Source organism: Aptenodytes patagonicus, chromosome 2, assembly GCF_965638725.1.
Source record: "Aptenodytes patagonicus chromosome 2, bAptPat1.pri.cur, whole genome shotgun sequence".
NCBI classification, from domain to species: Eukaryota; Metazoa; Chordata; class Aves; order Sphenisciformes; family Spheniscidae; genus Aptenodytes; species Aptenodytes patagonicus.
The window spans coordinates 94,269,427-94,296,256 of NC_134950.1; the positions used below are offsets into that span (position 1 = coordinate 94,269,427).

Here is a 26,830-nt window from a genome sequence, read left to right on the forward strand (position 1 = left end):
GTCTCTCCGCTTTCCAATTCAAAGCTATTGGAATTCCTGAAGCACAACTGGAAATATATGAGTGTTTCACTACCAGGAATCTCCTTTCCAAAAGCACTTCCCAAAATGTCATCACACAGTAAAAGTTTTAAGTGATACAACTTCAAAAACTAACATAATTCAGCTATTTTCATGACTATTCTACTTCCAAAATGATTTCAACTTGCTCTGGAAAGTAGGGATGATAAAGGAACCTCAAACTTTCAAAGCCACACTGTTGTCATAAGAATATTTAAACAAATGCATAGACGCCATTTTTAACAACTTTATTGGTTTAATAAATGTTGTACAAAATTAGTCTCCGGAACATCTTAAGAGCAAGAATTACACTGTAACTATATTTTGTTTACCGTATTTTAGCAGAGGGGGTGCAATTTATTTTCTGGAAAAATAGTATTCTCAAAATCTGAAATAGCTACTGATTTTAAAAGCAGCACAATAATATTCCTTGTCTTACAGCGACAGCCAGAAATACAAGTGTCTCATTTTTTGTCCATATCATTTGAACCAGAGGGTGACAGCACTATACCGATAAAGCTTAGTTTTGCATTTATACACTGCCTAACTGCAATTCTTTATAAAACACCTTCAGAATAACAGCAGTAAAACCAGAAGGGTAAGAAAGTATCTGAAAGGCTCAGTGGCTTAATACTTTTAACCACAGTAACAGATGGCTGAAACTGTAAGGGGAATTTCCATCCCAGTACAAATGTACGAGTCATAAAATCAAAACCCATTCCGAGCAAGGCGGTCACGTTTTTTGTTCTTTGAAGAAGTCTGTTCCTTTCAGCTCTTGTGGTAGATAGTCCTGCTCTACAGGTTCCTTGTACATGGGGTTATATTTATAGCCTTCACCATAGCCCAAGTTCTTCATGAGCCTTGTTGGGGCATTTCTCAGGTGCAGCGGAACAGGCGGCAGCGGTCCCGTGTGCATTCTCAGACATTCTTTGACATTGCTATACGCCCTGTATACCTCTATAGACTTTGGTGCTCTGGCAAAGTACACTACACATTGTGCTAGAATGACCTGGAAACAAGAAAAGGGAAAATGTTAAATGACTTCTTTAAGCTCTTTGGGAAAAAAGTCTGTTATTCAGCTTGTTTGTGCAGCATGACAGGGATTATGTTTTTAAACTGACCTCTGCCTGCTACTATAGTATGGATAGTGTTATTTAACAACAACAGCTCTTTGCGATTTTCACTGCTAGAAAGGAATAGCTACTTTACAATATCAGAATATATTATTTTATTTATAATGGAGAGAAAAAAAAATGGACAGAGCAAAATGATGTTAGTTCACATACCACATTTTAACAATAAATATGCAGTGAATTTTATTTCAAAAACTACAGTATCTATTTTAAGAGCTACGATGTTCCCTTACTTATCAAAGAAGGGGCGTGCTGAATGAACAAGTAACTAAATTTGCCTTGCCCTTGAAATCTCTGTTTCTTTTTATACTTACAGATAGGTTTTACAGTTTGCAGTACTTTCAATTCAGTGAATTAATGAAGCCTTTACCTCACATTCTGGCATTCCAATAAAGTGACAGCCTTGATAAGCAGCAACTGCTTGTGTTAAAGCCAGAGGATCTGCCAGCCCTACAAAAAGGGATCAGACAAAAGCAGGTTAAAGTCAGTTTACTTTAGTTACTGTCTCTTTTTTTTTTCCCCTCCTGTAAGATGGAAGGTTATCCATGCACATTTCGAAGTTGCTTTCTCAGATGTTGGAACTTCTGGTACAATACTTTGCAATATATAAGATATACTCCCTCCAACCACAGCCTTCCTTCTTCTGTCCCCTCAAAAAAAAAGAAAGGTCTAAATTGTGGGTATGATTTTCAGACTGAATCTGTTGCCACACGGTGGCAGCCTGAGCAGTAGCTGCCCGTGTATGATTCACTTACTTTTTGGAATTGCGAAAGAAATGGGGAAATATTGCTATATAGACATAGCTTCCCCAGATCTCAGAACTCTTCACCCATCACATACGTGCTAAAAGTGTTGCTGCATCTGTAACTCCGGTTAAGTCAATCAAGATGGAGCAACTAGGGAGCCAGCTATCAAATCTGAGGTTTGCAAGTCTGGGTAGGCATTCACCTTCCAGAGTCATTAAAAAACCAGACATCCCTGAAATACACACTCTCTGTGACGCAAGTTTACTGGTGACCTACAATCACCAGAGTTTAAAAGAATCCGTATTAGTACACTGCCAAAACCTGATCTCAAAAATATTTGTTTCTCCTGCAATAGGTGATCATCACAATGACACCACATGTAGGTTTCTGTGTGCATATACAAAGTTTTTGTCGGATGTGGAGCATTTCAGTATTTTGTAGCTGTTTTGCATACAGCAGTTTTGGGGTTGTTTTTTTTTCTCAAACGCCAATTTTTGGAAACCAGAAGCCTGGCAGATCTTCATTCAACATAATATTCCAACATGAAATACTGCAAATACTGACCTATATCTTCACTTGCAAACCTCACCAGCCTCCTTGCCACATAGAGCGGATCCTCACCACCTTCAAGCATTCGAGCAAGCCAGTAAAGGGAAGCGTTTTCATCTGAGCCTCTCATGGACTTATGCAGGGCAGAGATGCAATTGTAGTGTTCTTCTCCTATTTAGAATGGGGGAGAAAAGATACACAAAGCTGTTAGGAGGAAATTAAGTGAAATGCATTTAAGGGAACAGAATATATTTTACTAGATCACAACAGGTAAACATAACCTGCTTTTTCAAGTTCTTTTTATGTATATATGATTATGGTGTTTAATTAATGTTTTCAACATCTTCATGCTTTGCCACATGGATCATTCCACTAACTACATAAGCATAACAGAGCAACTGCAGATGAAAAGGCGGATGTTTTTTTTTAAACATTGCAAGGCAAACAATCTGGTTTTGGTACCCTAATGACCTTTCCTTCAGAAGAAAAAAAATACGGATACTTTAAGCAGTTAGGAAGACGACTCTATATAAATATCTCCTAACTGACAGAGTAAAGTATGAGCACATACAAGCCACTGACATTGCTTTTGGACACGCACACAGCTCTGAGAAGACAACAGAAGAATCAGAGAAATCCAGTACTATACACTAGTGATATTTTTAGAAAAAGAAATTTCAACTAAAACTTGAAAATAAAGTGTGCAGTAAATCGAACACGAGTTTGCTGTATTATATAGGGAAAAAAAAAGAAAACATTGCTGTGGATATTCCATGATGGCATATTACACAATCTGGAGGAAACAGGATAGCAGCACACAACCCTGGCAAACCCCTAAGAAATGCTGAGTTCAGTTGTGGACACCTGCACTACTGGAAGGGTTCTGAAAACTGTAAGCAGCTGAAACAAAAAAAAAACCACAAACAAAACCTGAAATGCCAGACTGCTAAGTAAGGAGTCGGAAGACTGAATGAATTACAAGGAAATATTTTTTTAACATTAAAGTTTAATATAAGATTAGATAAGGATTCCAAGGAGAAACAAAGCCATTCCACAGATCTTTTAGGGCTACAGTTAAAAACAGAGGGTCAACATTACAAATACTGAATGAGACCCTTCCTGCTTGCAATTTTTCTCTGTGCAGCTGGTTTTGGAATCATGCACATGATTCTTGTGCATTTCTTCTAATCAAATTTGTAAGAGTATTTTGCTGCAATATTGTTGTTAAACTTTCCACGTAATCTGCCTTTTTTATTTTTTGAAGTGCCTGGCATTCCTTGGCTCACAGCTAAGTGTGTATTATAAAGGCAACTGGCTGCATGCATCTAACAGCCATCTGTTAGTATTTCTCTTCTTCCTATGGCTAAAAGGATTTACAGCCTGAGGGCCGTATCAGAACACATCACCGTCGCTTGCAGGCCCTGCAAAGTAAAAGGCCGCACGCATAAGTTTGAAAACCAAAGCCCCCATACTGCTGCAATTTCTCCTTTCATAGCCAGCAAGACCTCCACCTCCCAGGTCAGAAACTGGGTCCACCTTCCTGCGTCGCTGCTCATGCTGCAGTGTGGTTCTGTGGGGAATTCAACACACGCGCTGCCAGCGTACGCAGGCCGGCAGACAGCTATTTTTGCTAGGACTCCACACAAAGAGCCCCGTGGTATGCAGTCATTACTCGTGCCAACACAAACAGCGTGTCCGTGCTCCGTCATAACACTTGAGTTAGTAGCAAAAAAACCCAAGCAGCTGAACTCGCACCGTCCTCTTGGAAGAGGCGTCTCTTGGTCTCTTAAAAGTAAGGAAGACAGCCTTTCAGTACTCCAGAGGTTGCACTCGCCCAGATTTTTTTGCTGGAGTGCTTTTATACACTGTTTGGGCTACTGTAAAGTGTGATATTTGGGGATACCAGCTGGAGAGGCAGAAGGAATCCAGCGGATAGGTTGGGACTAGAGTTACATACCTGCAGGGGACTTCAGAGTACGCAGGCTGAGAAAGGGGACAGTTTTCTCCCTTTCTCCTTCCTCACGAAGTTAATGTTGGTGACCGAGTCATCAACATAATGACAGTACTTACACACCAGACTTGGACTTCTTCAGAAAAACTGTGCAGTTGTACTTTAAATGCAGTTTCAATTAAAGGCAAAGTACAGTTACATGCATTGGACAAAGAGGTTTTATGTTTCTTTTTAAAAAATACAATTTATATATATTCTATGTGAGATACCAGAAGCAGGTTAAAAAAATTAGACAGAACTTCTCACAGACCTTTATTTATTAGCTCTGTCTCTCAGGCTGGTTAGCCAACATACAGATTTTGGCCTTATCAGTTCAGTTGAGAGACAGACATACCGACTTATCTATCACTGCTGTTCTGCATCCCCTGTTTCATCCTCTTGAAATCAAAACTCTGACGAGTTTTTGGAATCAAAATGCATTTGCTCTAAGCAGTTCCCATAAAGGCAAATACATTTCCGAAGAGAAACAAGATACTATACAAGAGGCTTTGTGGAGGACAGGATTTTCTAGTGTCTCATGTACACAGATGCACAAATCTTGTTGATTTATGCCCCTAAATTGCTTTATGTGCTCATGAACAGTTTTCCAGCTAATTTAAGATGTTGATTTATCTAAAGTCTTATTGGTTGAAGACAGGGAAAAGGCCTCATTCACTGACCATAATTAATATTTGGACTTCTTAAGCAATCCCTATTTATAAGGTAGTGCGCAAAAGTAAAATCACAGTCCCCATATCATGTTATTTTCTGTTTTAGCCAAAGGTAAACATCAACTGCTCATCGATAAACGACAGAAGAAAGCCTTGGAAGAAAGACTAGAGCAACAGCATGGATAAAAAGACTTCTCATTCTGGTCCAGCAGAAAACAATAAAGCTGGCAAACAACATTATGGCGTGAGACACCTTCTCTTTCCTCCTCCATAAAAGAGTACGGAACAATCGTGTTTCAGATTACAGAATAAATTAACTTCAGCTTAACACGTTCCCAGTCTTTACCATAACTGAACTTATGTTACCACATAGACAGCGAGACAAAATCCTGCAATTATTCTGATATTTATCTTTGGTATTTGCTATTAAATCAGTGTTAGCAGAGAGACACAATACATAAGAGGAAGAAGAGACAATACAACTCTATCTTAAAAATCTATTCGCTGTCCATCTGCAGTTAAACTTTAATTGATTTGGTTGCTGCATCATTTTCTCCAAAAATCAAAATTTAAAAAACTGCAATTAAAAGCTAGAATATGACTAAATAGCCTGTTTCCTCTCACACTGCAAGGGCTGCAGGCAGCTGCTGGCAGTGAAATTTGACTAGAGCTGTTTCTTTGTCCTTCCAGCTAAAACGCATAGATTATCTGCACAAAGATCTTGTCTTTACATGTCTGCACACAGATCAGAACAATAGCCTCATGACTGGATTACAAATAATTTCCTTCCTAGACGACTTGGTGAAAATACATAAAAGAATGCCCAACTATATTTGGCAAATTTCGCGGAGGGTGACCAAAAATAAGTAATTATGTAAAATCAAAATTCCATATTTACACAACTCTGATTGAACACTAATCAATTATTTGGTGCTTTCTACATGAACACACTACACTCAAATGTACGCTGCTGCTATCATGATTAGACAGCATCACGTCCCTCCACTTTGTAAGGCTGAAGCACTTTATATTAGAGGATTGTGGATTCCACAACAACTGTGATTCAAGAAGTATTAGCTAAAACATGCTACAAAAATATCTTTATTTATACAGTAGCCTCTATCCAGAAGCCCTTTGTACATAAAAGGACTAACAGCTATCTCTACTATTGACAAAAGTGGTCAACCAAGACACAGACTACTCCACAGAAGACAGAAATTTTGTAAAGGCATGTACTCAGGCAACCTGCTACTGTGACAGTATCTGTGGCTGGCTCTTTGGCATTTGTACAACCAAGAAAAACAGAATTTTCACCACTCTCGCCCCTCTCTGAAAATCTCTGACAAAAAAAAAAAGCACCTACACAGAGCTCGAAGAATTTCTGTCATGGAGAAGGGGCTGACACATGCTACCTAGACTTGATGCAAGCCTCAGGAAGAGGCACTCTGTGCCATCTCTAACAGAGCAAACAGGCATAGGAGGGCTGGGAGCAATGGACACAGCCAAGAGTTCTGCGTGACAGTGGCCACAAGGCGACAGCAAACACACAAGGGACTACACGGCGTGAGACTTACACCAATAAACTGGTCAGATCTTCCGCTTCCTCCTAATCGTGACTTCTTCCTGCCACAGACCCCATAAAACTTTTCTTCTCCCTCCCCCTGCCTACCCTCGACTTCTCAGCTGCCATCATATCAGTATCTGCCCAGCTGACTTTTTCCAGACAATAAGCCATCATTTCCTCTTTGCAGCAAGAAGGCTGCAAACAGGCATATACATTTCACACAACCTCGAGAAATCTCTCATCACAGATTTTGGGTAGTGACAGTTAATTGAGCATATCAGATACAGTGGCAAAACAAAAATCAGTCACTTCTCCAAACACTGCTTGGCATGATTGTTTGGCACTATACTGCACAGTGATTCAAGTATTGCTGAAGAATTAGCATATGCATTCAAGGGGATTGACCTAATCTCTAATATTCACCCTGATTTGTAACCCTCTCATGTAAAAAGTTATAGTGGCCAACTATTGCAAAGCCTAACATTGCCAAGTCACAAATTTAGCAAGAGTGATTATCACATTAGAATCACAGAATCATAGAATCGTTTAGGTTGGAAAAGACCTTTAAGATAAAGGTTAGGAAGCCTTAAATGCAACTAGATTTATGTGACCTGCCCTAAGCAAGCTACAAAATTCATTACCTTAAAAAGCAACTCTAAAAATAAAGCAAACTGCTCAGGTTTTCACATAACATTGTTGTGAATGTGAGCATTTCCAAGACCTTCAAAGGAGTAAAAGTGCAATGGAAGATTTCCAACCCTTCAAGAACAAATCTCCTCATCAAAATACTTCTCCCTCTTTACATTGCAACCCTCTTAGAGGATAATATTCTAAAAATCTTAAAGAACAAATAATTTCACCATGCAACTGTTCACAGGGCAGCAAACATCTCTCAGCTAACCTACACTTCCCAAGTGGTAAGAGGAAATCTTGTTCAGAAGGAATTTCTGGGTGAGCCTCCTACACTGTAAAGGAAAAGTAATTTTTAGGCCAAATTTCAGTACAATCACTGTTTCACCAGAGCAACTGGTATGAAAAGGGGAGAAGAAACAGAAATTATAGAGGCTATCTGCTCTTAAGAATGCTGCATCTCAGAAACTGTATCAGGTACTCACCTGCTCGGTCATACAGGATGTGAGATCGCTGTAGCCCTTCCTTTACATGCTCTTCTGTTACCAGAATGCCATCTGCAGAACCACCTTTGGTAATATTCAAAGGAGTGGTCTTCCCCACTGTTAATCTGGCCTGAACTGCTAACTGGAGCCCATTCAGTCCAGTCCTTGCATCACCGTCGCAAAGGTAGGCTAGGGTATTCAGAGCTTTCTCCTCTATGTACACTGGGAATCTGCAACAGAATAACCATACGCTGTTAGCCCCCATCATGCTCCTCTCCTTACGTATTATGCTAGAGATGGCATTTGTTTACAAAGTTTGAGAGGCAGTTGGGTTTAAGTATTGTTCTTAACTCATTCTGTCATGATTAAGCATTGCAGAGCCTGGGAGAACACTGTGGGATCCGACCCCTCCTCCTCCTGCCCCAACGCATGTTAAATACAATTGCACGTGAAGAAGGTAGGGCATGAGCTCTCATCTTAACCCCCTTATTTTTCCTCATCTCATTAAGTTCAATGGAAACTAGGGTTAGGGTTATGCCAGAGTACAATTCTGGCACAGCCAGTTGAACTTTACAAGGTTTTACTCCATCAGCATTTCACAGCTAGCACTTCAAATTCCTTGTTGGAAGGACAATGAAAAGGTAGGAAGCTATCCAAATGCACGAGAGAATATAATGAGGTATGAAGTAATTAGCATGAGGTTTTAAACTAGCTACCAACAGTAAGAGCTGCTATCAGATGCTCTTTTAAAAGCAACAATTGGAAGGATTGTTCACATTGTAAAGCATATATGCATCCTACATTCTTTTTTTTAAATGGTAACAGGTATTACAACATAGTCACTGGGGTACAAAAAATATCTTACTAGAAAGAAAAGGCATCCCAATGCATGCAAGTCACTGTTCTTGCCATCTACTGCTCCAAGTGTGCCAGGACTATACAAACACATGAAAAAGGCCAAACCCCAGTAAACACACAATCTAAATGAACAAGACGGGAAGATCTGAGAAACGCAGCAACAGATCTGCTGAGATCTCATAGCAGGTCTATGAAAAATCTGGGAAAGTAACAACGTCCTCCAGGTCTTTCTCCAGGTTTTCATCTGCTGGGCTGCAGTCCCCACTGTCGGGACACATGCAAACCAACTCGCCTCTGCGCATTTCATATGCATACTGTTGAGGATTTGACCCTCAAACTTTAGTTATGTAGACAACCTAATGGCTAAGGTGTTTGCCAGGCAGAGGGTACAACTGATTTGATTTGGAAACAGCAGCTAGTGGAGTTAAAGCATGGCATAAATAATGGCCCTAACTTAGCCATTTCTAGTAACTGGACGGAAAATCAAGAGTGACATGTATCGGTCGGGATTAATGCACAGAGCTTGGCGTGAGAGGCAATTTCTTATGAAGCCCTTGTGTGCCAAATAATTAAGGATTCACAACAGCCCTGCACTTCATTCACCAGAAAGATTTATTACTGTTATTACCAATGGTGTACAAAAAGGCAATGCCAGGGTTCCCAGACACACATATCCACTAATCTTCATTACTGGCCTCCTCTTCCTCCTCGCAAACCCACTTTGCACTTGTCACACAAAAGAAAAAGACAGTAGGTGCTGGAAAAACTTTAACAGTCAGTATTTGAGCCCTCTCATGCCCACACATGAGAGGGAAAAGCTTGTAGAGCTGCAATCTTAATCCGCAGCACTGCAAGTGAAGGCTGACAAATGTCTTGCAGGGTTATAACCCATGCTGTAGAGGGTTGGCAGCAGGAATCGCATCCTGTGGGAAAAATATATCTATCTATATACACATATGCATCTTGTCCTATTTTTATTTCCACCTCCTTATTTCTCATGTATTTGATAAAGCTAGGAAAAAAAAAAAATTAACACGCACACACAGTGGAACTCCAAAATAGCTGCACTTTCTCCAAGGTGTTTCAAACACCTTCTTCATGTTTGAACGGGGAAGCAGAAGAATTTAACAGCACAGGGACTTATTCAGCCAAGTATCTCATGCATCAAATTCCTTGAAAATCAGGGAGCAATGTTCACCCCTCAGCACTACAGATGGGCACCAACTTTTTCTATATGCAATGAAAGAAGCCAGCAAAGAAAGCAAAAGCTATTTTTAAAAACCCAGCAGGCACTACACACAGATGTCCTGCTGCTAATACCTCCATCAACAGGGAACAAAACCAAATATGCTGCGCACCGAGCAAACACTTGGGATACACCAGCAAGGCAGACTGAAGAGAAGGTTTCACCTGCAAGGACTAAGCTCTTTGCCTGCTGTTTGCAGAGAACACCACGCGCTTGAGGCCTCCTCACACCAATACCCACAACTGCACTCAGCAACTGCAAGTGGAGAGGAAGTGTTGAAAGCACTAAAAGGCAGGTACTATGCTCGCAAGAAGCTAAGAACAGTCTGTCCCAAGCAAAGTTGAGGCCTCAGAGCACTTTTTCCATTTATTTGCTAATTAGAAGCTGGGCAAGAAAGCTGAGTTGTATTCCTGTCTCTCCAGTTTCACTATAGGACTCTTAAGTGCCCCGTTGACTCAACACAAGCAATTAGTATTACAGGAATTGAAACAAATATGCACAAGAAGTACGGAAAATCTGGTTACAAGCAAAGGTCTTGTCCACTTCCACGGTGAAATCCAAGTTACAACATATTGGTAATGGAAATTCCGCTCCAAATAATGTATTATGTATTAGGCTGATCCAGTCCATGTCTACAATAATAGCACGACATACAGAATATGATACAAGAACAAGAATAAACAGAGAAAATTTCCACATACATGCTGTTTGCACAGTGTATTGATGACAATCACTGACTCGAAATAACATAATGCTTCCCTGTTCCGTAATCTCAGCTCCGTTCACACTCAGTATTTCAAAATAATAACATTTTATACTCAGAATAACTGAATTCAGTTATTTTTTCTGAGGAATTAAAATCTTAAATTCCATTTTTTTTTTTTTATGATTTAACTTCACTAGGCAGGAGCCTAATTTCAAAATCAGGATGACAATTATTTCAATATCTTGGTTTCCAAAAGACACCAGCTGTATTTTACATTTTTAAGCCCATCCTGTCTTCAGAAGCCCAAGTGTCCTACACCCTTCCACTTTACCCAACTTCTGCACACCCTAGAACTGCAAGGCAGAATAACTCCCATGCTTTCTGACCTCTTCCCAAGCTCCTGATCCTCTTGCAGATGGGAAACCTTGTATTTTCTTCACTCTCCAAAATTAACACTGAACACCCCCTGGAAGCCAATGCTCAGTGTTGGTACCTTGTAACCAGTGATACTTGGAGACAAAAACATAAACAAGTCAAAAGGGACGCCCCGGGATCCATCACTCACTGAGCTGAAGGTGATATACTAGCTTAAGGAATGGAAAACTACCACTACAGGATAATAAATCTTTCTTCCAATTCCTCCTTATCTCCATACCCTCAAGAAAGTTCGTGCCAAGAAACAACATGAAACATGTGATGAACTACCCATAAAACCTGTACAACACCGCAGCGTTTGATCCAATGACAAGAGGGTGTAAGCAGTATCAGAGAGTATATATAAGGAAGTCCAAGCAAGGAGAACCTTTATGATGAAAGATTTAAAAATAATTGAGCAGAACATGAGATCAAGTACCCATTGCTTCTTTCACATATAAATCAATACTTTCTTACTTTCTCAGTGCAATTATTCTCACTACACTCACTCCTTGACAGATTGCAACACTTCTACAGGCAAATACAGTTCTTCATCTGAAATACTGCAGTATGATATGCATTGCTCACTGCCTTACAGCATTGTCTTTGAATGTCACGTCTCATCCCAGCAACTCTACTTCCTGCAAGGAAATTGGATGGATGTTCCAAAAAGGGAATAAATTTCAAAAAGGTACTGAACACTGAAGACCGAAAGGAAGCCCATCTTCAACATTGTGATTTACAAACCAGTGAATTCAAAACCTGTCAGTACTTGTAATACAGCCACTAACAAGCTGAACTGCATGATGTCTGGGCTTGCCAACAGGAAACTGGGGATCCTTTCATTTCTCTCAGCTGTGCGCCTTCCATGCTATCTAACTTCAAATACATTAATCCGCCATCCAGTTTACTGTCTGACTTCAATTAGAGATACCACTCTGAGGGCAGCACTTGAATGATAAAAATAAAAAGCCAAGAAAAGAAGAATTTTATTTCCTCCATCACTGACACAGTACAAGTGTAGTGCATCAGTGTACACCTGGAACAGGTTGTGCTATTACTGAAACAGTGTAAACTGCAGAAAGCACAAGCAAAGGTTCAGCAATATAAACATTCCTTTAACATTGACTTCTCCTCACTTTTCTTCATGAGTATGTTTCTTCCTTTCATATTCCCCCATCTTTCAGCTTAATTTACTGCAGGCTTTAAGAGGCACAATTTGATGGCAGTAAAGTTGATGAAAATATAACACAAAGCACATCTTATCCTAAAGAAATCCAGTAACTAATACAAAAACTGACAAAGAAGCTTTATGAGCATGATGATGTAACAAAGACAAAATTACCGAAGTAGGTAACACCTCCTGGCAGTTCTATTTCAGCTTTACAGCAAGAAAAGGCCACAGCAGCATGAAAGAGAAGCCAGGCGACTTAACCTTATCAGAAACCCGCAGCAATGGTGGAAGCAAGATAAGAAAAAGCCACCAAGAAAATTTAAGGAAACAGATTCAGGTAGAGCACACTTTCCTTTTGATGACTGCTGCACGTGCATGGAGTGCAGAGACGATGAAACCGATTGAATCATTCGGCGATGGCTGCATTCTCGTTGAGCACAAAAGATGCCTGTAGAGACTAAGGAAGATTCACCCTCACCTTATTCCTCAAGGTAATAGGATAGACCACAAAGAATCATCCTCTTCAAAATCTCATCTAGGTCAGCCATCATGTCAGACAAGTGATGTGGTACCAAGACCATCTGATAAACTGAGGCCAAGCAGCACATGCAGAACTTCATACTACACTTCCATGGTTTGGGAAGGGAAACTCACATAGGAAATGAAATCCAATATTCAATATACACATCTCTTGTGCCTTCTGGCTAGATATCTGCAGCATTTTCAAAGTGGGCGTGCCCCACGTTTGGGGACATGCTGCCTTACAGCTCCTCTTCCAACTCTGGAACAAAGGTGAGCAGAGCGAGCAACCAATTCAGCTGTAATTGGTGACTTTCATTTATTCCTCAGGACAGCATGGCCACTGTTACCTGCCTGCATCTAATGACAGCCCTGCTTCATAGAGGCAGGGAATTGAAGGGGTAAAAGATGAGAGACAGCTGCTCCTGCAGAGTAGTAGGTGGAGAGGAAATGAAGGAGCAGAAATGGTATGGACAGTGAAGCAAGAAGGAGGAATTAACAAGGAGACCAAAACTGGAACTGCAGTAAGGGACAGGATGGCTTATAAAAAGCCAAACTCATCAGCAACAGTATGTATCAACTACAGACCAGAACCAGACAGCAGCAGGAAAGACGAGAAAGACTTAACACACAACTGCAACAAACACTCCTAAATTCTGAAACCCATTTTTATTTTTAAATGCTTGGCTCCCACGTTAGCCATTGGAGTGGGGCCCTCTCTCTCCATGGATGGATTTCTGAAACTGTGCTAGTCTGACAGTCTGCCTGCCAGGCTTCTTTCAGTTTGATGAAGCACCACACCGTGCTGTTTAAATCATCCATAGCTAATGGAAGGTTACAGATACGGAGAGTCTAGCGAAACCCAAACCCAAACAACTGCAGCTGAAACTATGCCTTGTACTTTAATCCCGTAGAGAAAGGAAAGTCTCCGAACCCCAGTCGGGGTGTAGCCACAACCACAGCTGTGCCATTACATTAAGGCTGACATGCAGTACTGCCCTCTCTTCTAAAATTCACATTACTACAATATGTAAAAGCTACAAATGAGTAAACCATAAGGCAGGGTACACTAAAAAGGGAATAGCTTTCCTTCCCTGCCCTGACCTCAGCATTCAGGTTAGCGATTCTTAGTGTTTACATTCTATGACAAAGCTAAAGGACAAAGTGGATTCCCTTTCATTTATTTCATACGGAGTGCTTGCCCAATCACCACCATGTCAATACACTGTAAATTACTAGGAGTACAGACAAGCATCAACATGAAGGAACTGTAATTACTTGCATGAAAGTAGCGCAATACCAAGCTTTATTCTTATCTGCCAGCTAGCCATTTCAGAAGGCAAATAACATCCCTTATGGACAAATCTGGACCTTGTTTTTTCCAAAACTCTCCCAAACGTTTAACGTGACTCTATCTGGCTTGGACAACAAGGAGCAGAGAAAAGCAAAGTCTATCTTAAAACAATCTATTAACACCTCACAGCAACAGCCCCCTCTCCTCACAGCATACCATAAAACATACCACAGCACCTATCCTGCGACTACAGAACAGTAGTATCCTCCTTGATCTTATTAAAAAAAAATTCTCAGAAAACAACAAACTTTTGTCAGGCACTTCCAAATTAATTTAAAAGGGGATGCCCCATCCACTACTTAATGGTAACATGATGCTTTTACAACCAGTAGCAAGAAGTAACACGCATTAGGACATGACAAAGACCCAGTTACAGGCTTCCACGGCAAATCCTCAGCAGCAGAATGGATTTAAATATCCTGGGAGGGTGAGTCAGGAGCTACAGATCCAAGTATAAAACTTTCTCTCCTAATCCAGACGGTGAAATTATGTTTTGGATGGAGAGAGCCAGTGCTTTGAATTCTCTCTCTCTCCTGTCACCCCCCGCCCCTGCCATATGCTGCCACTTCTTTTCTTTACTATCAGAAGTGGCTAGGGTTTCTCTTCCCACCCCCCAACTGCTTCATTCTCTCCCTGGCAGGCAGTCAATTCCTCGGGTTGTGTGCGTTAACACCCTGCAGCCCATAAAGTACTCACTCCGAGCACTCACTGCTGCTGCCAGTCGCAGAGCTGTCGTGCTGGTCACCCTGGCCCAAAACCTGGACCCCTAAAGATTTGACAGCCCGCATCAGAATCGCCTCCATCGCTTCAACCGAGAGCTTCTCCAGGACGATCACCCGGCATCGGCTCAGAAGAGCGGCGTTGACTTGGAAGGAAGGGTTTTCTGTGGTCGCTCCTATCAGGGTCACCGTCCCACACTCAACGTGAGGAAGGAAAGTGTCCTGAGGATGGGAGGGAAGCAGAAAAAGCTGATCTCGATCAATGACAACCTGAAACATCCCATGTGAGTAGGCTACGTTTTTCGTGTCTTGTGAGTCTTTGGGTTCCCCTTTGATATGACAAATAACCTCACTGACAAGGCAGCTCATCTGCTCAGCTATCTGAATGATTTAATTTCACACACACAGCACGTTATGGGCTGTTCACCTTAATAACTCGTGCTTGCACTGAGGAGGACACTATCAGCTGAAAAGAAACAGTGTCAAAAATCTGCAAATTTTTAGTTTATTTATGTGACTTTGGTTTATTGCTTGGCAAACATCAGATATCATGAAATTTCCTTATCAAATATAACAAACAGTGAGGCTACTTCTAAATACTCTTTGAACCAATCTTTAGGGCTACAGTTCCCTACATAATTCTATCAGATGGCTCAGAAAACTACAGGAAGATTGGAGTATGGCTTGATATAGAAACTGCAACCTGTAGTACAGAATTCAAGCTTTCCATGGCACGACTATGGTCTCTTTTTTTTTTTTAATGGTACTATGGTCTCTTTTCTCGCAGAGAAGAGGGGACAACATTAAACCAAACAACCACCCTAGGCACATCCACATTCCAGACCTTTTTAAAGGTAATGCAGAATGCTACCCCCAGGAGGGAGGCTGAAATGAAGATATGTATGGCTGTACGGCAAACATTACTAACATGACTTTGCAGAAATAAAACTTCAGAAAAATGTCATATAAAGCCTGGCACATAAGTCAACTATAAGTATAGCTCAGATTTTTATTTAAATCTTTGAATCACAATAATTAAACATTGATTGGAAGTTAGTTATGGAATTTAATTTTTCTGTTTCTCCCTAATTCATCTACTAAAAACATGAACATTAAAATCAAAAGCCCAAAGCAAGCTATCATCTTAAGGCAAAGTGGGAAATTTTACAGAAGTGCTGACAAAGGCTTTTTCCAAAAAGCGGCGTAGTACAATACCTGCTGAGATTTATTGAAACGATGGATCTCATCAATAAAGAGGATAGTTTTTCTCTTGAAGAGTCTTTTTTCATTCTGGGCTTGGCTGATGACATCTCGAACATCATTTGTCTTGGCACTTGTGGCCGACAGTGTCACAAACCTCGTGCCATTTTTTTTGCTGCTGTTGGCTATGATGTGTGCCAGCGTAGTCTGAAACAGCAATAGGAGAAAGCTTTGTAAAAATTGTTTTGGACATAGGAAGTACTCATTTGAAGGAAATATGTAAAGAACAAAGCTGTATGTTCTGGACATAGGGACAGTGTTGACAGTTTACAGAGTAAGGTATTTTAGTTCATGCTATTCTAGCACACAGAAGACTTAAAAACTTCCTGCTAGAGGTAGCTGCCAATTCCACCGCTGCATTTCTAATGCCTGCGCTTTCATGTACCAGACCTATTCAGTTGCAATACTGAAAAGGCCAGCAATGACAGCTGTCTCCTTTACCACAGAAGAACAACTCTTCACCAAATACATTTCTGTCACAGAAGATGGGCTGACTACAATTCGCTGAGCAGTTATTCTGTAGAGTATGTTAATGGTAAAGAGCTGGACTACCCCGAGACACCTGCAGGAGAGTTTACAGTGTAACCACGTTTAAGAAATAAAAAGCTACAATGTTGTTAATTAAAGCCTTTTCTATTTCCACTCCACATAAAAATTAAACTAATTAGATAGCAGTTCTCTACAAAAGCATGAGAATGTTAGTACTGAAAAATTACATGTATACTTAAGAAAATGTAACTCTTTAAATCTAAATAGTCAACAGTAATCAAATGCTAGCCCAGGGAAGTAAAAGACAGCTGACTGAACAAACTGTTGGCTGGTTTTAGCGAGCAGCTACGTTGTTTTTCTTTCCTTATAGACAACTCCTTCAAATCAGAATTTATTTATAGGGAATTTCACTGAGCCTACCAAAGCACAGAAGCAACCTCCGGTACTACCTCTCAGGCAGATTCACTACACCTGAACACATCACAGGCATACTTTTCAGACTTTCTTTCACAACCCTTAGCAAATGCAGGTGTACCTGCATGTCCCAAGCAGAGTGTATCTCTGTTTGAAAGTACTGCTAGAGAAAAATGGGATTCTTCCATCAAGCTTACTCTTCTATTAAAGAAGGAGCCCAAGGAGACTGAAGACAGGAGAGCCTCAGCAGAATAGGAGTGGGACAGGTGCTGACAAAACCGCTTCAGAAGATGTTCCAAGTACTGAGGTTAGAGCAGCAGGTGCTGCCAACCTGATCCTCTTGCAGGGAGGCTGCAGAAGCAACCACCTACCACATGGCTACCAGTGATGTTGGCAGGACCTCATTCACTGCCCTAACAGCACTGCTCTATTTAATGCATCTCCTTGTCCCTGAAATGGCAACCAGCCCAAGATGGGAAAGGGGAGGCTAAGGGGGAGGACGTATCACTATTTATTCTTGCTTTAGTTTTAGTAAGGGCTTCCTGATTGTCTTCAGAAGAGGTGTCACTTCACATCCTGATACAAGACTGGCATCTCGTGTCAGATCCTCTCTCACCCCCTGGAGCTCAAAGCACCAGCCCCTCCCCTCCTTATATTGCTGCAGAAGACAAGACTGGAAAGACACACTGGAAAGTGCTTGCGGCAAAGCCTACAGAAATCAGGAAGATCTAGGAAACCAAAAAACAAAAGTGAAACTATCTTTGAAACTAAGCTAACAAAATGAAACCAAAGTTGGTGTTTCCTTACAAAAGGGCCTTGATTCAGAATGTACCTTCAGAGGATGTACCCATGCCTTAATAATCACTGAAAGCATGGAAAAAAAACCCATCAAATTTGAGGATGAAAAAGGACAAATGTACCTCTTCCTTCTCTAAAAGTGGCAGTGGTGGTGGTGAAATCAAGTGGCTATTCTTCTTATAGCTCCACTTGAACCGGCACCTCACTGCACCCTGGCCCTCATTCACCAGGTCACAGATAGTTTTGTTGTTTAAAAAAAAGCAGGGAGGAATTGTTTTTAAACACATGCACAGGAGTCCATATTTCTACCCCTAATTTAGGGAAAAAAAAACATACAAAGATTTGTTTGAAAGTTACTATTAGACTAAGAATCTACTTGAAAACTGCTGCACAGCTCTCAGCCAGCATGTACCTCTCCTGCTCTGCCAACTTCTGGGTCAACAAAGGTTGTAATAAGAATAACATACATTGCCTTTCAAAACCAGCGCTTGACACGGACAGGCGTGTTCATGGCCTCTTCCTTCTGTTCTGCACAATCAATCATTTAGCAAGTAAAACTGCCCATCACATCCAGGTTGAACTTTCCCCATTCCTCTGAAAGCCTGTTATTTCCCATGAACTTAACTTTTCTATGCTGCTTTTTCTCCTCCCATCTCAAGCAAAAGTCAGAAAACACTACGCTGTTTTCTCCCTCTTTGATACTATCAGGTTACAACCTAGGGAACATATAACCCAGTGGAAACTTAAGCAGGGTAGCCTAAGTATGAAGGCACTAGCACAGAAGAACTGCAACTAGTATGTTAAACCCATAGTTTCTCTCACTAAATTCAAGGGCAATGTATTTGAGGGATAAGAAAAAAATTAAAAATCCAATATGAAATAAGGCAGAAGAAAACACACTGACTATCCTTCATTATCTGAAATAAATTTTGAAGTAGGTTTGTTACATTAGAAAAAAAGTCTTTTAAAATAGTGACACTGATGTTGCAATTTAATATGAATGAATACACCTGTATTGGAACCAGCATAACAAGCAGGAAGAGGAAATCTAGACAAGTTGATATTCTGCTCCTTTTATTATACAGGTGTTTCTTCTTTAGATCATGTTTTTTCCTTATGGGGAGGAGCAGAAGTATTCTTTCCTGTAAATTAAGTGGTATTTATACCAATGAGAATAGGAGTAATCCTGCAAACTAACCTTTTGCTAACTTCACTAAAAATTACACCTTACAAAGCTCACAGTGTAATATCATTGCCCCTTCCAGAAATCATTCTCAGTTCTCTTCCATTTATCACACCAAACTGTCCAAACTCAAGCCTATCATCTCAAGTTTTATGCTGAAAATTGCAATACCTTACTGACTTATCTGTTTAGACAGGCTAAAGAAACGCCATCATAAGGAGCCCTTCTGAAATGTGGAAACATATCCACCAAGAAACTCATGAACCGTTACTCACCAATGAATAACACTTTCAACTTGAGCCTGTGGTCACTTATTTCCAGATCCATTACACACAGAACAAACACTTAACTACTGAAACTCTCCTCCACCGTCCTGCAAATTTCTTCATGTCAGCCCAAATGAGAATATCCTTTCCCAAAGGCTGCAACCATCCGAGATTTACAAAACCCACCAACCAAACAAAAAATAGCCAAACAAGCCCACTCCCAGCAACTATACCACCAGTTCTTCCAGGCTTTGATACGAGTTATGGATGAAATAAAAGTAACCCACAAAGAGTGCTTGGCTCCACACACCTCTCACTGTCAGAGCAGATAAGTCAACCAGATTTGCTATTCCGGTTAGTAGGATGTTTATACTAGGAGACAAGAATTTTCTGTATATCCACAAGTTTCCTTGACTGGGCAACTCTCTTTGAGTGTGACCTATTTCCCTATTCTCTGTGCTGCCCCTCGTCAATGCAACCTCACACCCATGGCTGGAAGAAAATAGTAAAAACCAAGTACAAATTAAGCCTGTCCTATTGATGCTGATGTTCAATGACTAACATTATCCACTTAGAAGTAAGGTGGCCTTTTCATTTTTGCACCTCTTTACCAGGCCATTAAACTATGCCCACTGCATTAGCTCACCAAAGCCCCTTCCAGGAATAGAGAGTGGTACTGCCTAGCTCTCTTCAGAAAGTAGAATTGAAAAAATTGGGAAGAGATTAGCATATATGGTCAGATCATAGTCAAGAAGACTCCAGCCAAGCAGTTGACTGTAAAACCTAAACCTAATGTCACTCTTACCTCACTGTTGTGGAAGATCAGGTAGACCTTGTTTAGGGATCTGCCTATGGTTGCCTGTTCATGGAGACTTTGCTTATTCATTCTTAAATTGAATAAATTTAGCAAAACAGCAGTTGTAGATGTCAGTCACAGAAAACACATGGTCTCTCAGGTTACATCTATACTGTGTTCAGCAGTCATGTCAGAGCTCCTGCATGGTGTGCAGAACAGCTCACAGTTGTTCTGTTCCAGCCTCACAGCCCTTTTTACCTCTCACAGCCTTTTCATGAGGAGTTAACATCCATACTACGCTTTATGGGAGCACACTGGTGCAAGAGCTCCTTGTACCTGGATGGGCCCTTCCAACATACATGCTTCTCCCAACAAGTCTGGAAGGTTGTATGGTTTGCTAGGCCATGTTTCGGTGACCAAAGCAGATCTGGCACAGATCTGCACTAGTGTATAGACTGCAGTGCAGCATGGATTATTCGTGAGCAGGGATAATCTAGTTGGCATCTAGGCCTCCCCACCAAGTGACTTTGCTGGTTTGTTCCAGAGCAAACCACTGTGTGAATTACGTTTGCAGCAGGGATGAAAGACGACTGACAGCCTAGTGCAAAACACAAGCCCAACAGGCTAGCTACACCTATAGACTTGTAGGGTCTAAGCTACGTTATCAGAGTTCTGAACTGGCATCCTGCTTTTTTCTGCTGCTCTCTTGACTATGACTTTCCTTGTATTTTTGCCTCTTCCTTTATTCCGGCCAGGATTTCCACATCTTTGCTTACATTGTGTTGCCATCAACAGCCTCTCCTCACCCTCAACCCTCTCTTTGAGGGCAGCAGGGCCATACTGTGGTTGACAAGCAGTCAGGAAAGGCCACGCTCTCTTTCACTGCCCTGAGTAAGACAACAACAGTGCCAGCATCCTTGGATGCCAGCCAGGGGAGCAGTTCCCTGGGATGCAGCTTGAAAAGCTGGGGTCTGTTCTACCCAACACTGCTGAGCTGACCCCAAGCTACCACACTGCGTCACAGATGAGCCGGTCTGTGTCTAAAGGAAACTGGCAGGATAGCAGAGGAACATGGCCCAGGGACACTGGCCCAGGGACACTGTCTATAGAGATAAACACAATCAAAAGTGGCAGCAGTTGGCATTTACGTAAGGGCAGATGCTATTCTTACCCATCTTGTTTGGTTCCTCACACCCCAAATAGTCCACTGTGAGACTACTGGAGGAGTAAGGTGTCACTGAACAACAGCCACGGCGTGTGGTTTGCAGCACTTCCAGAATCCAAGTCTGACCAAGCACAAACAGAGGCAAGGTCACTGCATAATGTTTACTGAAATGGAGCTGTGCCTCCATTTGCTGCATCCAGATTTGTCTCCTTATATTCCATCCGCCTTACAAATATAATTGTATTTTCTCTTCCAGTTTTCTCTTCCTAGTGTACTACCCTAAGTTATTCCTGATTTAGATTGGCATAAGCAAAATCAAGCACACTGTATTCAAAGCCTTCTCCCAGGCAACTGCAAAGACTAATTTTTCAGCATTGTTCCAGACTTTCACTCTACGCTACTGTAAAAGATATCATGCATTTTCAGCTAAAAATCTCATGGTAATCAATAAAAAGAACTCATTACTTCAAACAGTGCAAATCAGGCCCCAAGCAGTATGAATAAGAGAAGATGAAATACACTCAAGTAATCAAATAGCCATTTAGGTAATCACTTGAATTAGCAAAATAGAAAATGCTGGAGGAAAGGGACGATAAATGTGCAGGGAGCAAAATACATCAGTTGGATTTGCTGTCTGTGTTTCAATGTGTCATATAGCAGTCTTGAATAAAACCAAAGAAATACAAGGGAGTCCTAGAAATAAAATATAAACTCAGTGGATATTTGATAGAAACTTCAAAGACGACTTACTGGGGTTTTTCATGTTTTGCACTCACATCAACATGGCATATTTTACCTTAGTACTAGATTGCAGATATGGACCCCAGAAAATCACGCATGAATGTTCTTTGTCTTATCTTTTGTAGGGAGCGGGTTCCAGACAGTTGCTGCCTACATTTTTTCTTGTTAAACAGCAAGAGGGAATGTTTACCGTATTTAAATACAGAATGTTCAGGTTTATAAGGCTTAAACCGTATCTGTGGCAGCTAAATTATTCAGTGCTCAAGTTACACTGTGTCCCCCCGCTAACTCTTTACTAAAATTGGTGCCCCATGGCAGACAAGCAAAAATCTAAATCCCTGCATTAAGGTGTCATAAATCACAGTACAGCTTACTTGGATTACACTAGAATTCATACAGGCTTTTAAAAATTTGCATAGTCAGGATGAACAAGCTAACTGCTCCTAAGTTAATAACCACAGCACCTCTTTGAGGCAGTGTTTCTTCTTCTGGCCTGTGTCTGGTCAGCTTCTTAAAAGCAGAAAATATGTCCTTGTGTTCAACACTTAATAGTGACAAAAGTAAAAACAAAAACAAAGACTCAAAGCCTTTTCACCCAGAGCATCTTGGCTTCCTAAGAAATTAGGATGACAAATTAAAAGTACAAAGATCACGCTCCCTTAAAATAAGATGACTTAATACAGATGGAAACTCAAAAGAAAATAAAGTCACAACAGAAGTACCCTGATTTTGTGTTTTCAGTTTTGATTGTGCTTCCTTGAATATTCAAGTGCAGCTGAGGCTGAAATCAACTTGGGCAGAGTAGTACAAAGCACATGTATTTTTACTCAGGTACCTAGCTTTATTACTTTCATGATAAAAATTCTCCAAATGTACTCTTGAACTACAATATGAAGTACTGCATTTATAGCAGTTTAATAGCCAAGATTATCCTCTTCTTGCTTAGAAAAAGTCTACTTCTACTTAGACTTAGAAAAACTACTACTTCTCATAAAGGTCCAGATTGATAAATAATACATAAATTAATTTGAAAGTTGGCTCCAATGATTAATTCCATCTCCAGTTATTTTATTTTTTTTACCTAGTCCTGCTCCACCCTTTTCAAAAGAAGTATCAATTAGCATGGCATTTGGCTGTGGAAATGGAGAAAGCATAGATGGGCTGCAATAGCCAGATTCTATGGGTAGCAGGAGCGTGAAGAGGTTTAAGGAGTCTATGACTATCTTACACAGCACTTCTGAATTTAGACCAACATATCTAATCATACTCCTATTTTAGCACCTACCCTCTAGTGTAAGGCTATTTTCTTTGATGGGCAGAGCTTAGCACATGGGCTTGTTACATTTGAAGCTACGTAACATGCAATTATTTCTTAATATTTTTCCCACTGAAAAAGACTGTATCTAACAGAAAAAGTTTTTGATTATCAGTCCAACCAGGTCCTGAGGCAGTGAGAATACTTATTTCTCCTTCACAAGATCTTTCAAGTTTCAAGCACCGAGTTATGTAATTCTTCACATAAAAAGAGAAATAGTCTTCCTTTTCATCTGTCTATCCTCTACCTGTTTCAGCTTACTTCCTCATGAAATGTTTTCTTAGATGTGTTATATACGTACAACCCAAATAGTAAGTGAATGAAGCAAGCAGGTAACCACAGACTTCTTTTTCCATCTTTAGGGGGACTATTTTGCCTTGCAACATTAAATCTGTAAGGACAGGAATTTAATAAAAAATATCCAAGTGAAGGATAGAACTTTCAGCCATTTACCTGAGACAGACAATATGATTTATGGGGAAGAAGGCCTGAGATGAAACTATATTCTAGCACCATCCTAGAAATATTGATAAGCATGGGTGAGGGGAAAAGTTCAACTTTTTGCAGTAGGAATTTCTGGTTCAGCCAAGAATGGACGGTCCATCAATAGCTAGCGGAAAGCATGTAGCCTCAAAACTGTTTGTTGAGAAAGAGCAACTTAGAAAGGAGATGAGCTACCCAACAGCTTAAGTACTTGGAGAGAGAAAATATAACAGATAAATTGTGGAACTGTTCCTTGGATGGGGCAAAAGGCGCAGTCTTGAGGCAGGTCACACAACTGATGAGCAGTAGAATTTAAACTCTGTGAGAAGCAAGCTTACTAAATACAACTCCGCATAAGGAATATGGGTGAGGAAGACAGGTCATGAGAAAGGAGAATGAAAGCTGCGTTATTACAGGCATGAAACAGATCACCCGTTGTTCAAAAACAGTCTTAGTACCACAGAAGGTTCCCAAAGAAGACCTGAAACAAAGCGTAAGCTGTCACAAGCTCATGAAAAAGCATTTCCATTGCTAAAAAAAGGTGGGTTCATCAGATCACAACCCAAAGGTCACTGAATTCAGTTTCCAGAGACTGTATGCGGCCTTTGCTTTGTTACCACTGTATTTGTAACAGCATTTTTTTTGTAAGGAAGAAGGGCTTCAAGAAAGAGCAAGCAGACACTGTTGACACAGATAACAGGAAACAAAAGGCAGAAGAGTATGAATAAATACAGAAGCAGGCCCCTGAACATGTTAGTGGATTCCTATTTATTAAAGAATTCAATTCCACTTCTCTCTCTGGCCATCTTGCTTCAATCCACCTCCCCTTTAATGAGTTTTTAGAATCATAGAAATCATAGAATCATTAAGGTTGGAAAAGACCTCTAAGATCATCGAGTCCAACCGTCAACCCAACTCCACCATGCCCACTAAACCATGTTCCTAAGAGCCTCATCTACACGTCTTTTAAATACCTCCAGGGATGGTGACTCAACCACTTCCCCGGGCAGCCTGGTCCAATGTTTAACCACTCTTTCAGTAAAGAAATTTATAGAATCATAGAATCATTAAGGTTGGAAAAGACCTCTAAGAAATAGCCCTTCTTTACCTCATCTCCTCAGATCTCTCTCTCTTTCTGATATTACCTTGTTATTTTAAAGTGGCAATTATTTAAGTTCACCAGCTGGTTCTTTTCAGGTGCACGTTATCTAGCCTAAACAACCTGTTGCATCATTGCTAACAGTACTCATCTATCAATTATTCTCCTTATTGGGATTAACTGGCATTATTATTCAAATACCATACATATCAAGTCTCTTTTTATCTTCAAGTAAGTATGCCGAGAAGAGCAAGCTGCTGCTCTGTCCTTAACTTCTCTGCTAGCATTAATTCATTAGGCATTATTTTCCCTATCCCAGATTTCCCATGCATACTCTCACGCATAACCAAGACATCTATCTATATATATAATATGCAAAACTTAGTGCTGTGCACACATTAGACTGACAGAGATAACCATGTATCTTCCTTGCTTAGCTTTGCCCCCCTGCAAATCTGGAATATGGAGAAAAAGGACAAAATGAAGGCGAGATCTTCGAGTGCTCCCGCCTGACCACACCTGAGGCATTCATTTGGTCCTTTCCTCGCTAGAGCTGTGGATCACTTCACTGCTGTGCTGTAATTACAGTGCCTTTTGGGATTCACCATGGTCAGCCCCTGCTATCTTAAAAGAGGCAGAACAAGAGCGTGCAGCAGTCAGATCCCGCAAAGACCATCAGTTTCAGAGGGTTTTTTTATAGGTGGATGGCCTGGCCACAATGTTAGCTCCCTTCCACATCTGAGCTGCCTTCTGTCAGGGGCCAGAATTTGTGAGCTAAAGCAAACCCTACACTAGTAATCTGCCAGTATTTCACCCCATTTCCTAGGTGTTTTTACAGATTCTGTTTTGTTACTGTTTTTAAGCTTCTCAGCTTCTGTGTTTTAGTTAATGGCTTTGGAGTTTACCAAATCTAAGTTATGTGAAACCAACAAGGGCATGCGTAACCAAAGTGCAAGCTGCAGGGAGTGGGGTTGGTGGGCGTGAGCCACTTCAATTTTATTCAGGAGGCAGGCTGTGGTTTTGTAATCCAAGTGAAAACTTGCTGGCATCAGCCAACATAAAGACATCACAGAAGAAGCTAAGACGACGGGAAAAGAGTGAATTCAGAAAAATAAACAGGTCCCACCCTTGAAGTTCATCAGCCTCGAAAGCCACATGAAACCGAGAAGGGCCTGAACGTCCAACCCGAGCTTGCACGGTGTGAACCTATGCCCGGTCGCTAATCGCCGCCCCCCTGCGCCCGGCGAGCCGCCCGCCGGCGCGGCCAGGGCAGGGCGGTAGCAGCGGCGGCGGGGCCCGGCGGCGCCACTCACCTTGCCGCAGCCCGGTGGCCCCCAGAGGATGAGGGAGGGGATTTCGTGGGACTCCAGCAAGGACCGCAGCAGGGTCTGGGCTCCCAGCACCCTCTCCTGCCCCACGTAATCCCCCAGCGTGTCCGGCCGCAGCCGCTCGGCCAAGGGTTTCCCTTCCAGTTTCTGCACCAGGCTCGCCCCGCGCAGCGCCGCACTGCTGCCCGCCGCTGCTGAGTCTCCGTCCTCCGGCTTCACGGCGGCCCCCTCCCGCCCCGCCCCGCTCCTCCTGCCGGGGACTCCCGGGCTCTGCCCGCCGGCGCGGCCCTTGTGGAAGAGGGAGAAGACGGGGGGGGCGGCGGCCGGGCGGGCCTCCTCCGGCTCCCCCTGCGCCTGGCTCCCCGGCGGGGCGGCGGCGAGGCACGGCCGCTTGCAGGGGGGAGACGAGCCCGGCTCCACCTCACCCTCCCCGGCCTGCAAGCACCGGTCCAGGTGCGAGTTGATGTGCGCGCCTAGCAGCTCCCGCAGGCACACAGGGCACTGCACCAGCGGCCCCTCCTCGGCGCCCTCCATCGGCTCCCGCCGCGGACGGCCTGTGAGGCGACGCGAGGCTGCGGCAGGAAGCGAGGCCGCCGGCCCTCGGCACCCGCAGCCCTTCGGGAGCTGTAGTCTGCCCGGCCTCGCTCCCCGCCCCTAGTAGCGGAGGGAGACGGACAC

The 26,830-nt window shown here is 41.9% G+C and overlaps 2 protein-coding genes across 3 annotated transcripts in view; one reads left to right on the forward strand and one right to left on the reverse strand.

Moving 5' to 3' along the window:
- Positions 1–290: 290 nt before the first annotated feature.
- Positions 291–26,745, reverse strand: WRNIP1 (WRN helicase interacting protein 1). Its single transcript, XM_076330450.1, has 7 exons — positions 26,138–26,745; positions 16,031–16,222; positions 14,793–15,037; positions 7,826–8,055; positions 2,501–2,656; positions 1,561–1,640; positions 291–1,066 (listed from the first exon to the last, which is right to left on the reverse strand). Exons 1-7 carry the CDS (start codon positions 26,684–26,686, stop codon positions 791–793), a joined length of 1,728 nt encoding a protein of 575 aa, XP_076186565.1. The 5' UTR covers positions 26,687–26,745; the 3' UTR covers positions 291–790.
- Positions 15,017–26,830, forward strand: part of MYLK4 (myosin light chain kinase family member 4) — an 82,874-nt gene continuing 71,060 nt past the window's right edge. For both annotated transcript variants that reach the window (XM_076330445.1, XM_076330447.1), the window contains exon 1: positions 15,017–15,099. In XM_076330445.1, coding sequence (XP_076186560.1) covers positions 15,044–15,099 — 56 coding nt within the window. In that variant the 5' untranslated portion in view covers positions 15,017–15,043. The remainder of the gene's footprint in view (positions 15,100–26,830) is intronic.